Source organism: Sitophilus oryzae, unplaced genomic scaffold, assembly GCF_002938485.1.
Source record: "Sitophilus oryzae breed Bouriz unplaced genomic scaffold, Soryzae_2.0 scaffold_575_pilon_pilon, whole genome shotgun sequence".
Classification (NCBI taxonomy): Eukaryota; Metazoa; Arthropoda; class Insecta; order Coleoptera; family Curculionidae; genus Sitophilus; species Sitophilus oryzae.
Window position 1 is genome coordinate 556241 of NW_022147168.1, and position 14138 is coordinate 570378.

The 14138-nt window shown below is 33.8% G+C and overlaps 1 protein-coding gene across 2 annotated transcripts in view; it reads left to right on the forward strand.

Moving 5' to 3' along the window:
• The window catches only part of LOC115887425, a 300519-nt gene that overhangs the window by 68040 nt on the left and 218341 nt on the right, over positions 1 to 14138 (forward strand). For both annotated transcript variants that reach the window (XM_030906842.1, XM_030906843.1), the window contains exon 3: positions 604 to 737. In XM_030906842.1, coding sequence (XP_030762702.1) covers positions 604 to 737 — 134 coding nt within the window. The remainder of the gene's footprint in view (positions 1 to 603; positions 738 to 14138) is intronic.

Here is a 14138-nt window from a genome sequence, read left to right on the forward strand (position 1 = left end):
AACCGCACTCTTCTATCTTCACGAATAACGGAGATACCGTATGATTTCAACTAAAATGGGACACCCTGTACAGATTTCATTGTTAGTATTGTTTTCTTAAGCCGTAATATAAGATGTAGATACCAACCACAAAATGTCTGAAAATATTGGAAACTGTTGGCATGATGTAAAACTATTCATAATTTATTTTATTAAAATACCCTAAATTAATGCAGAAAACTCAAACAATAAAATTTAAACGTTAAACATTTATAAAAGCAAGCCAAAACTAAAAAAAACGCCAATAATATAATAATTCACAGTGCTCTTGTACACAACTGTTTAAGTACAGCCTTTTACTTTATCTCATGCATTTATATTATTTTAATTTTTCTGTAAACAACTATGGATACTCGCTTCAGTTATGTTAATTACTTCTTTTTAATCACTACTGCCCACCTCTGATTACGACATGCCAACAATAATAGATGGTTTCATATTGCTTCTGTTTATAAGAGAACAGAGTTAAAACAAAGCATGCACATTTTTATATGTTAAAAATAAGTTTATAATAAACATGCTTACAATTACTGTGTTAGTACTAACAGCATACAATTTTTACAGCCGAAGAATCAGGACTAGAACTACGCATAATTCTTCGCCGTTGAAAAAAGTGATAACTGGCAACGTCGAGAGCAGTATTCATAGTTCATTAAGTGACCTAAGTGCCTCAACAACACCGCCAAAAAAATCTCCAAGTAAGTTTTTATTTACATTTTACTTCAAAATTCCAAAAACCTACGATCTGAGATTTCGTTGAAATTTAATGAGCATTTGCAAAATTTTTAGGGTATTTAGAAAACTTAATACTTATGTTTCAAATAGAAACATAATTCAATATTATAACTGTACATAACTGATAAAAAATTTAACATTACTTAACATACCTATACCTTGAAGATCATTATTTATTTAAATATTTAAAACCTTCAATTTCTTTATTACAATCTCTTCAGAGTATTCAAAGTGCAAATCCGTATCCGTTTGATATGCATACGTACTGAGACTCTTTTTGCATAACAATGCACTTACATGCGCTCTGAGACTTTTAAATGCTAAACAGCGAGGCCTGGGCAATAAAAGATTGTATCAACAATAAGTAGTTTGTTTATAAATGAAAGTGTTATATTAATTCTTTAAATCGCCATTTACCAACTGTATATTTTATTTGAAATTTTGGTTTACCAATAAACGGCACGCTGACGAAAATAATAGTGTTAACAAATAAAATACCAAATTGCTTTGAGCGTAGTTTATTAATTTTTTAATTGATTTTATATATTGTTCCATATATTTTTTTTCTTTGTATATAAGGGCAGTTTAAGACGTCATAGTCTAAGAGCTGGCTACATAAAAATCTTATCATCGTTACATGGCTAATTTTTCTTGTGAAGTATCCTTTTGTGTAGCCACTATGAAATAGTCATGTCTGCCAGCGCGATCCCGGGGCTTAAAGCGGCGGCGGCCAATCGAAAGGGTGAAATTTTTGACACTAAAAATATTATAAGGCGCACGAGTTATAATTGTGAAAATAGCTTTTATTTATTATTAAGAAACGTGGACAATTGTTGCCAGACATTTTTCTCGTCGCTAAATACTGACAGACAACGTGAAAAAGGCATGAACTGTTTTCCAGGGGCCATAATTTTTTAAAAAAATTATGGCATACATGCATGCCGATTGGTAAAATGTCATACACAAAAGGACAGACAAAAAGATAGTGGCTAAATCAGCGACAGACAGTTATCAAAAATACGATATTAGGGTACGAACATAGTGGAGGCAGGTTTCTGCTTTCCGGCAACCAGCGCCGTCTCTGGGGACCTATTCTTGACCACTCGCATCTTCAAATATCGCTCGCATCTCGCATCTCCTAAAAAGCCATATAACAATACACAGATGCGTAATTTTGCGTATATGCATCACGTGTATTGTATATGGCTATTTCGGAGATGCGAGAAGGATTCGGAAGTAGATAATTAAGAGGAAATTTACCTGATTAACTAACCTAACCTAACCAAACCATATTCAAACGCCGCGCCCGCCTCGCCGGGGCCGCACATAGATGTATTTGATTTATAAACCTGGCCAAAAGTGATATTTTTTTATTTTAATTTTTTATCTTAACTGAATACAAATCTATAAATACTAAATGTAAGCATTTAATTAAGCAAGTTTATTAGTTATTAGCTTTTTTAAGTCGTAAGTTGACTATCAAATTAATAATATATTTCAGTTAAAAGTATGAATTATCTTGAGTGTATTCTGAATATTTCTAAGATTATAAAAATAGTGGAATTGTTTGTAGTGCTTTTTTGCAAATTGTTCATAATAACTGTCATGATGGATACAGAGCCAGCTTTGTTTGTTGGCTCTGTTCTGTTTTATGCCATATTTTTATTTTGAAACGTTTCCTTCTATTCTATTTTTTTATAATGTTTTATATTTAAAAAATCAGTGGCATTTTTATAAGGTGTAAGACTATTCGGCAATATTCCGCATGGAAATTAGTATCCGTTCAATGCTTAAAGTCTCCAGCATTGGAATATGCACAAAAATCTTGCCAATATTTGCCACTGCCAAAAAAAACATTGATTTAAATAGATTCTTAAAGGAAATAGTCTTTACCCTATTAACACCCATCCTCGCTCAAATATCGTCTATAATATACAAATTACTTTCTTGTTCTAGCATCCTCATCCAATTGCTTGGTTTTGCACAGAATGGCCCTATTTGATCGGTGGAAAGGGTTTCAGAGTAGAGGAAAAAATATTGTGTAGGAAAAACAAAATGGGGTTCCATATTAGCAACCTCTCCTCTAATTAATAATTAATATTACTAGCAAAAAAGCAAAAAAATCATAAAACATAATTTTGGCCAACTTTTAGTTCTTAATACCCCCTGTGCGCCGTCGGCGCGTGCAAAAGCAGAAATAAATAAATTTTCGTTCCGGTAAAAGCGAGAACGCCGATGAACGCTGGTTGACGGTGCCTGCCTGCTTTCACTGTGAACTAGCCGATTTGATAACACGCTTTAATTTTTCAAGGTTATAAGCGCGAGGCGGCGCGGCGCGGCGCTACTATGTAACCATATACAGGGTGTCCCAGAAATAAGTGCAAGTATTTTAACTTAACTGGTAGTATAGTTCACCCCAGAAACACGCCTATGAGGTTTTTTTTTCTAAATAATTTTTTTTAAAAATTCGGAATTTTTGAAAATATTTTTGGATTTTTTGCAATTTTTTTAGTTTTTATTTAAAAAAAATAATTTCTTGATAATATGGCAACATAGGTAGTAGATTAAATTTACAAGAAAGAAAATCCAGAAAAGATCCAGTGGTTCTCAAACAAATCTCGAAGTATTGGAAAGAATGTGTAAGGACCAAGAACTATTGACTACAATAAAACGACGGAAAGCAGCATATTTTGGTCATATTTTTCGAAATAACAAATATAGTTTCCTACAGCTGATCGTTGAGGGAAAGATTGAAGGACGACGAGGCATCGGGCGTAAACGGTTTTCCTGGTTGCGGAATTTGCGCCAGTGGTTTAATATAGGAGAGGCCAGTGCAATTATCCGTTTGGCTCAAGACAGGGAGGAATTCCAATTGATGGTCGCCAACCTCCGATGAGGAGAAGGCACATGAAGAAGAAGGTTCTCAAAATTTTAGCAAAAAAATATTTTTTTGGAAATTTTCAAAGTAAAATAACTCCATTATTTTGGACTTATTTGAAAAACGATAAAGAGAAAATATGTTTCTTTTATCGAGATCTACCACCCTTTAAAATACTTGCACTTATTTCTGGGATACCCTGTTTATAACAATACACGTGATGCGTATACGCAAAGTTGCGAACGATGTCAAGAATAGGTACCCAGATTGGCGCTGGCTACCAGTAAGCGGCAAACCTGCTTGCACTGTGTTCGCACACTTACTCTAGCGCTTTCAGAACGCTCGGCGCCTCATCCAATTAACTATAGATAAATCATGTATACGATTATATTATAAATATATTTTTTTATTATTTCATACATTTACTATTCTGTCTCACCGATATGTATCTGACTCATCGTACTGCAGATCCTCGCTCTCGCAAACGAGTCTTCCTCTGAGTCGATATCTGCACCGTAAAATTTTTGTAGACTTCGCGGCGAGCGTTTCCTGAAAACGCTTATACAGAATGAGTCTTAAATAAGTGTAAATACTTTTAGGGATAATATATTTCGACCCCAGGAACACGCCTATGAGTTTTCTTCGCAAAAAAAGATTTTGAAAATCGTGCATATTTATTAAAAATTTTCCTGTATATTTTAGAAAACTTTTTAGAAATGCATGTTCACCGCACCACCGTATAATTATTTCTTAATCTACCATGTTATGGCTTTACTCTATGGTTACGGCACTAAATGAATTGATGGAAATACAGAAAAAAAACAGGTGTGTCTTACAAAATTATTTAAAAATAAATCAATTTCTTTTTAAAATTTCACACTTGAATAACTCGGTTATTTTGAACTTGGAAAACGGTAAAGAGAAAATATGTTTCTTTCATCGAGATCTACCAGCTCCGAAAATTTTTGCACTTATTCAAGACACCCTGTAGAGAGTAATATCGCACTTTTGATAACTGTCAACCGCTGATTTTTTTGTCTTCCCTTTTGCATATGGATTTTTAAATAAATAAACATGACATTCCACCAATCGGCATGTATGCGATGATTTTTTGTCAAAATTTCATGCCTCTTGAATGAGTAATAATTTAAATAAATAAATTAAAGCTATTTAATATTTTTAGTATCAAAATGTCACCCTTTCGATTGGCCGCCCCCGCTATAAGCCCCGGGATCGCGCTGGCAGACATGACTGTTTCATAATGGCTACACATAAGGATACTTCACAAGAAAAATTAGCCATGTAATGATGATAAGATTTTTTATGTAGCCAGCTCTCCGTCTATCAGTAACTCTTTGTAAAAAAATTGTTTTGTGTCTCAACATAGTGTACTTTTAACTCGATACATTTAGTTCAGCCTTTTCCAATTTTTTATTTCCATTAGGTGTTTGGTTTAGTGATAACCCCTTGCGTTTCGACACAATTTTTACGGTTTAGCCATTTTTTTAAATTTGAAAACCAGAAATAGTGACAGGGAGGTAAATCTGGAGAGCATGGTGAATAGTGTAGTAGCGTTGAATTGGCCTTCTTGCTTATTTCCTTGCTAAGGAGTGGTCAATCATAGTCAGTGGTCCATATTGGGGTACCTATTCTATTCCATATTTAGGTGCCTTTATGTTCAATTTGTTTTTGAGAAAATGTTATATTTTAAATTAATATATCGTAGTCTATTTGTTAGTTAGTCTATTTGCTAGTTGACAACGGGTGAAAGAAGAAACCACCAAACTGCAGAAGACAGAGTTGTTCCTCAAGATACTGTTCTTACTTTCACATCTACTTTCTACAACTTGTCCAACTCAGTCTATGTATAGATTGGAACATTTGCACCTACTCTATTTGTTGGTTGGTAACCGGTGAAAGAACCAACCATCAAACTGCAGAAGGCCAACGAAGGCATCCAGGACTGGACAAAATAAGTATAGAATTAGAAATAATTATTTCAAGTCTATCCACGTTTTAGGAAATCGTAAAATAGAAAAAAGTATCTTTCAATTACGTCAGTAATTCTGAACGCATAATTGGAATGGAGAAAGCATACCTCAGTGACTTTTTCAATTTCTCGTGTAGTAACTTTAAATGTATAGGAAAGTAACCAACTATGGAATATCATTTAACTTAGTTTTGTGTTATATAAAAAAAGTATTGTAAATCAAAAATTTTTATTCTTAGTTATTATCAGTCATACAGTTGCACGTTGCACATAACTTAATAAATGTTTACGATTTCCTAACTTAATGTGGATAAACTTGAAATCATTATTTCTGATTCTACATCTATTTTGTCCAGTTCTGGATGCCATCGCTGGCCTTCTACAGTGTGATGGTTGTTTCTTTGACCGGTTGTCGAATAACAAATGGAAGGTATAAATTACAAAGTAGGTTACAAAGTAGGTGCCAATGTTGCAATCTATACATAGTCTAACTTGAACAAGTCACTTGTCACTTGTAGAGAGTAGATTTGAAAGTAAGAACAGTATTTTGAGGAACAAATGTTTTAACTTCTTTGAAACTTGAGTATTAGGCTTCTCAACAATTCGCTCTTCAACAATTAAAATAAAAAAAGTTAAATCGATGATAAAGATTGGCTTCCAGTTGTTCCTAAGTCGAGTAATGACAAAATAATAATTGGTTAATAAAATCGAAGAGATAAAATTATTAAGAAATTAAAATATTATAACCGCCATAACCAAGTGTCTAACGTTTTAATATTTCCACTACTGTAATTATCTATCTCAGACATAGCAATAAGGCAAAATGGCTAATAAAATTGGAATTATGACTACAATCATTAATAAAGTCATTATAAATACTATTTCATATCTAACATAATTATATTTTTATGATTAACAGAACCTATTTGTAGAATTTATTGTTCAATAAGTTGTTTCGTGTGGACGGACGTTTAAACTTGAACTTCGATGAGTTACGCCGTTAATGCTGTTGTCGCATTAACAATTAGGTTAAATATATGTATTGTTTATTATTTACCAGTGAAATACCGTCCTTGGAGTATTACAACATGCCTTTTGACTGGCCTTTCAGATAATAATCCAAAGGATAGGTTTAGTAACGTTGTGGTACATAAATAGGAAACCCACGCCGGACCAAACAATTTATTGTTATGAATTGTAACTCGTGCGATGACTGAGATTATAATGATTTATTACGTTCAAATGAGGAAGTTGCAGATTTTTAATTCTATTTTTTGGTTACGGCAAAATAAGTTGATTTGCTCTTAGTAATATATGCCATAAGTAAATTTTGTAAATTAGAAGTACCGTATATCGAATAAAAACGGCGTTTAGTTGGCTTGGAAATGACGATCGATGACATTTCCCATATAATTTTACATATAAAATGACAGCGATCTTCATTTCATAGCCATCGCTGACGTCGTTTTTATTCGATCATACGGTATTACTTGCTATTCATACTTGACACATTATTCCTAACATCAACCAGATCGAAGTTGAAAATAATACAAATATAAATTCAAAATGATGCTTAAGATCAGCATTTTATTGGTACTAAAAAATTGGTGCTAAAAAATGTAAAAACATACTTCATAACTTACGCTAAAACACTATCTGAAGGATTAAGCATTATTCAGGGTCCATCAGTTTCTGAGACTAACGACTATTAAAGTAGAGGTGGATTGTTAGCCAGAACGTGACACTAAACGTGCAAAGATTGTGTCTATTTTATTATGAGGCTGCAGACAATTTCACAGATGACATCAATAACCTGAAGACAAGACGAATGTGAGTTCATTATCTCCCTCAGTGTCTTGTCTCGAAGGCAAAATAGTCCTGACTATAAAACAAATTGATATGTATAGAGATTGGATATGGAGGATTGAAAAGATGCGCTGCCTTGGCCTCCCTCCCCAAAATAGGGCAGATGATCAAATGAATTCCACCCTATAACAAATAATTTGGACGACACCATGTAACACTATAATATGTGTGCACCAAACTGAAGCCCGGCCTACTGTAGTATGAGCATTCAAAGAAATGCGCCAAAATTTTTTAGAACAGGAAATAATTAAAAAGAGAGAAATATTCGATTTGTTGTATTGTCACTCTTTTTGACTAAATTCACTTTATTTATAACGACCACTTTTTCAAACAAAATTCCGTAAGGGATAATTCTCCTTACCCCTCCATACATACTCTCTTTAACCCTCCATACAGAAACCTTTCGACAGAATCGATTCCAGATATTATTCCATTATTAAGAATATCTACGATAGTGTACTTCCATTTTATATTAGATGATGACCTGAAAAATATCACTTGGCAAATGCGTGAGGCAAGGGGATACTATCTTTCCCAAGTTATTTACCGTGGCATTGGAAAATGTCTTTAGAAAACTAGATTGGGAAAATAGGGGTCTAAACATCGATGGTGTACACCTTAGCCAACTTAGTTTTGCAGACAATTAGTCTTGATGAGCACCGAGATTCAAGAACTGAACACCATGCTAAAGGAGCTAAATGACCAATTCCCAGAGAAAACAGGCCTTAAAATGAACTTGAATAAGAACAAGATAATGAGCAACAATAGCTACAACATTACCATATCTATAATGTTGAAAACGTACATACGTAATCTTGAAAACGTACATTATTTGGATTATGAAATAGGTCATATTTGATCAAACCTAAAGTAGTTGGTCAAATCTAAAGAAAAAAAACATAAGAGAGTTGTTTCCTGCTTTTGCTTAAGTGTGGTTTGAAATTATGCCAATTGCTCGAAAAACAGCCAAAACAACTACGAGTTGCACATTGATACGTAAAAAAACCAAAGTAATATATGACAGAATCCAGGCCGAAGGCCCTAGATAGTCATAATATAGCTACCAAGTGGAACTACAAGAAGTATGGGCCGACCAAAAACAACATGGATTGAGGATGTAGTGAGGATGGACCGAGAAACTCTGCGGTCACAGCAGTATTCTTGGAAGATTACTGAAGGATATTATTGCTGGACCATCAGACTATCGAAGTGACACCTATAGGCTGGAACTTGGCAAGAACTTTCTAGTCAGAATTCCAAACCAGAAAGGAGTGGGAGACTCACAAACTACTGAAGCAATTTGATATTGCGCTATTTATTGACGGATCCAAGATGGATTCAGGTGTAGGTTCGGGGTGTTCTTAAAGGGTCTTGACATCGCAAGGTCTTATCGGCTTCCGGATAGATCAAGTGTTTTCCAGGCAGAGATACTTGGACGGTCGACGAATGCTTGAGCGAGGGAGGAAAATGCAACCTTATGGGCGGAAAAGTGCAATAATTACTGACAGCCAAACAGCCATGTCGGCGCTGAACTCATCTACCAAATCCTTCAAAGTAGTAAAAAAAACGCACGACAATGTAGAATACTACATGGGAAGTAGGTATAATATAGCCTTGCTTTGGGTTCCAAGTCACAGGAACATCGAAGGGAAAGAACTGATGAACTTGCAAAGCGAGGATCGTGCCTTGAGCTAGATGCATCAGAGGAAGTTTTTACTCCCCTCAATACAACAAAAAAACCTTCAGAAATCGGGAGAGCTCATAACTAAGTCGCGTTATGCTTACGGAGGTATATACGGGACACTGGCCAATTGGCGAACATGCTTCACGAATGGGCATCCCTTTTAAGGAAGTTTGTCGAAGCTGAAAGGACACAAATGAAAGGGAAACGGTTCTGCATTTCCTGTGCCACTGTCCGACTTTGTATAGGACCCGATAAAAGACGTTGGATGCACTTCAACCAACCAACCAACTATAGATTGGGGCGAGTGATCTACAGACGAGTAAAACTGCGTCTTATTTGATTCTGCATTCATATTTTTGTATTACCATTGTATATTTTGCATCCGTTTTTTTTCGCACGGTTCAGTCGTCCTGCAAGAAAAAGTAAAAGTAAACGCTTCTTTGGCGACAATGACATTCAAAACGGACCTTTTCCAAGGACCAGCTATATCTTCCGCCACGCCGAGAAGACAAGACGGCCATGGACGCCCGTCCCGACGGCATTGTCAACCGGCGGCGGCGGGAAGGCCAAAGAGCCGATTCGTTCAAGTGGTCGACGTCGCCGTCGTCGGTACCGGCCGGCCGCGACGCCAGACGCCACTCTTCAGTCCGCCGACCGTCATCCGTGGTCGCGGTAGGTTGCGCGTCCGTCCGAAGCCGTCGCTGTTGTCACGTTGTGCGCGCGGATGTTGGATGCGTTGTCGACGCAGGGAGCTTTCGTCCCTATTGAACTATAATATAGAGGCCGGAATCGCGCGCCGTGTCGTCGCTCTCTGTCTGGAATAATTTTAGCAAATTTGTTTTGATAAGGATATAAACGTTTTGATGGGATTAACGAATTACGGGGAAGGTGTCCCGGAACAGGAAAAGGAGGAAGGCGTTAAGGTTTTTTTACGTTTGTTTACATAGAGACGGAACATATTTCTTTTGTGTTTTCCTCGAAATGTGATTTAAATTTACATTATTATAATAAAATTAACTTTTGGTGCAGTTTGTATAAAGTTAGTTAAACATATTATATTCATATTTAAATATGAAAGCGTTTAATATCCAAATCTGGACAAACGTTTACCTAAAACCCTTAAGTTCATCTATAAGTCAGTACGAGGATAGGGACCCCAATTAGATATGACATTTTCTAAATATTTACTGGTATACCTACCTTAAAATAATTCAAATTATAAGTCTTTTAAACACATTTTGTATTAATGCAAGATTATACAGGGTGAATTTTAAATGAAGAGAAATATTTTTAGGGGTAGTATATAGTATATTTCGACCCCAGAAACTCGTCTATGAGGATTTTTTCACGAAAAAGAAATCAAAATTTGAAAATTTAAAAAAAAATTGTATTTTTTTAGTTAAAAAAACATAATTTCTTGATAATATTGCAGTATAGGTAGTAGATTAAATTTACAAGAAAGAAAACCCAGAAAAGAATCAGTGATTCTCAAAATTTTACCAAATTTTTTTTTTAATCTTCAAAGTCTTAAAATAACTCGGTTGTTTTGGACTTATTTGAAAAACTGTGAAGGAAAATATATTTTTTTATAGAGATTTACCAGCCCTGAAAATATTTGCACTTATTTAAGACTCATCCTGTATATCCACCTTAAATTTAATAGAAATATCTACTGTACGATCAGAAAGTTTAATATCAAAAGAACTTTGACAACTTGACAGTTAAAAAGTTTTAATGTAATTTTCTACAATAATTGTTGATCTGTTATCATACAAACAATTGAAAAATAAATTTAGAAAAAATAAACGCCATATTAAGAATACAATATCCAATTTATGTCATATTTACATATAGGCAGACAGGTGGTATATACATTTTTTTCTGTAATATATGCACAGAAATTTGTTCACCATAATGTCTAGCCGCTATATATATTTTCTTATTACATATTTGATGGTACTTAAAACATTTAGTTCATTTCCTTGTTGAAGCACAAGAATAAGGACTGTTCTTTATTACTTGTTATGAAAAAAATACTTCTTTTTGTAATTAGTACCTTTAGACACAAATATTAATTAATATTGTATCTTAGTAATTACTAAGATCTATAAAAAAATGAAATTCATTTTTTATATCACCTGATGTAGAATTTTGACATCACAGGAGCTCCAACGACTTAACTAAAACGTTAGTTGTCACATAATTATCGATAATAAGAAACTAATTATTGACCAAACACGAGAAGAAAGATTATTGGCCAATCTAATCAATTCAAATAACATGACTATTTGAATTTATTTAGGCGTTAAAATGGGTCAAGCGTTTTCATAAAATTTTATATCCCTAGTCATGGGGGCCTTTCTTGACCGCCATTTTCTGCTGTTGGTCTCGAAGCGAGGGTTCTTTTTGCCAATGTGTTATCTTGTATCCCCCAACATGTCTATGTTGTCTATGATAGCCTTAACTAGCTATGCACTGATGAAAAGCTAATTAAACTGGCATATATTCTTTGAACACCTCGCCATTTACTGCACGAGGCCCATCTTATAGTGTCATTCTTCAAGACAATTCTAATTGTTTGGTCGCCTCTAGCTATTTTTATTTCTTGTCCCAGAAGATTATTAGACATCATCTTAACTTTATTAAATTTCACTGTCAACCAACTTTCCTTATTGAATTTTGCAGATCCCTTATCATATTAAAAATATTGTATACCTAATTAAAGAACATAATATCAATTGCTTTTCAACATAAATCTCAACATCCATACCCTTAGTCCATAACATAAATTGTACAATCTAATTCACCACAATACTCCAAAACACTTTAAATACTTTTGCACTGGACGCGCGTTTTACTAATCATGGTAGCATCATCAGCAGATGATGAGCAAGTTCATCAGCGGATGATGAGGTTTGAGTTCTGAGTTGTGAATTTTAATCATGTGGTGAAGATGCTAACATGGTTAGCGAAACGCGTGTTCAGTGCAAAAGTTCAGTGTTTTGATGTATTGTAGTGAATTAGTGTTTTATTTTACTGTTGTAACATCAAATGTTCCAACTCTCAACTGTAATCATAATTAAGTGTAACACACAAATAATTTATGATATATAAGAAACCGTTAAAAATTGACAAAGTGATGTACCTAGCAAAATAAAAGCACTGAAAATTGAAGATATATTTTTCTGTTGTAGAATTGAAGAATATTTGACATATTATTGTAGATGCAGCAATATATATTCGGTGCATTTTTTACTTTGACCAAAATACATTTCTTTGGAATTTTATTAGTAACAGAAAAATCTAACCTATTCAGTGTCCTATTCCCAGCCTATCTCAATAAAAGATATATTTGGAGATATATTGATATATACATATATATTTTATCCAGAAATTCACTGTGTAGTAACATATTTTCTGTAACATTTTTATTGGCATAATTCCCTGAAATCTTCTCTTTTCTCATTGCCAAAACCACATTTTTTACTCTCTATCCTCCTCCAGCTCTTTACATTCAAAGAGGATACGCGTTTCGCTCCATTTCTCTTCACAAGAGCATCAGCTGGATCGATGAAATCCTGTTTTCCTTGACAATTCAGTCTGTCGGCGACCGCTAGGCGGCGCGGATGTAGTTCCATCCAGGGTAGAAATCGAAGTTTTGAGTAGGCGGTTGGTTCATCTGGATATTTCCAGACGAAGGAAATGACTGCAGATGTTTATCGGTTATGGCATGGAGATCGGATTGGGTCCTGCGTTGGTTCGATGGAGGTAGAAATGTGCCAAAGAATTTATTTAGATAATATGTTGTTAGTTAGCTGTTTATATTGTACCATTTCCAATAGCTTTATCTGTATAGTTAAGTCTAGAAAACTATCTGAAACTAGAACGTTGTATTTTTTGGATTTTCACATTAGATTTAGTTAGTATTTGGGTTTGGTTTACTCCATTTTGTGTATTAGTTGTGTTTGCTAAAAGTATTTTAATCATGTTCAAATTTAAAATACACTGTCTATATCTTTTTTGCTACGTACCATTAGGCACTATTTTATTTCCTATTCATATCAAATATTTGACACTAAGTTCAATATTTGGATACACCAAATAAATAAACAACACACTAGAAATGAAACCAATGTTAAAAATCAAAATCTGGTCTTATGTCTTTCTTAAATATATCTTTTTACGATAAAACATTATGCCTGGTATAATAAATAAATAGAATTATATTTTCTATGGATAACCATATTTTGTTTTTAATTAATTTAGCTGAAAAGTAGAGAAAAATTATTTTTTTGTCTGGCCATGAGAAAGAACTATACAGACCCATATATATCTTCATTATACTGAACAATAACACAAATAAGCTAGTAACATACTGATTTACATATCGCCAATTTTAAGTATTATATACATACAGGGTAAATCTTAAATAAGTGTAAATATCTTTAGAGGTAGTATGTTTCGACCCCAGAAACACATCTATGAGTTTTTTTCAAGAAAAGAACTATTTTAATATTTTTGGATTTTTTTTAGTTTTTAGTTAAAAAACATAATTTGTTAATAATATGTCAACATAGGTAGTAGATTAAATTTACAAGAAAAAAAATTCAGAAAAGATCCACTTGTTTTCAAAATTTGAGCAATAATCATTTTTTTTTAATTTTTAAAGTAAATAACTGGATTATTTTGGAGTTCTAAGACAAAATAAAAAATATGTTTCATTTATAGAGATCTACCACCCCTGAAAGTATTAGTGTTGCCAATTTTCTGAAATAGTTTTTCCCATGAAGACAGTCAAAATTTCCGTTTTTTTTCTAAAAATTCCCCCAAATTTCTCAAATTGAATACAGTGTCGTCAACACAATATAGATATTATGTTTTTTACCTGAAAATATAATTTTTTTTCGCGCAAAAAACTCATAAGCGTGTTTCTGGGATCGAAATAT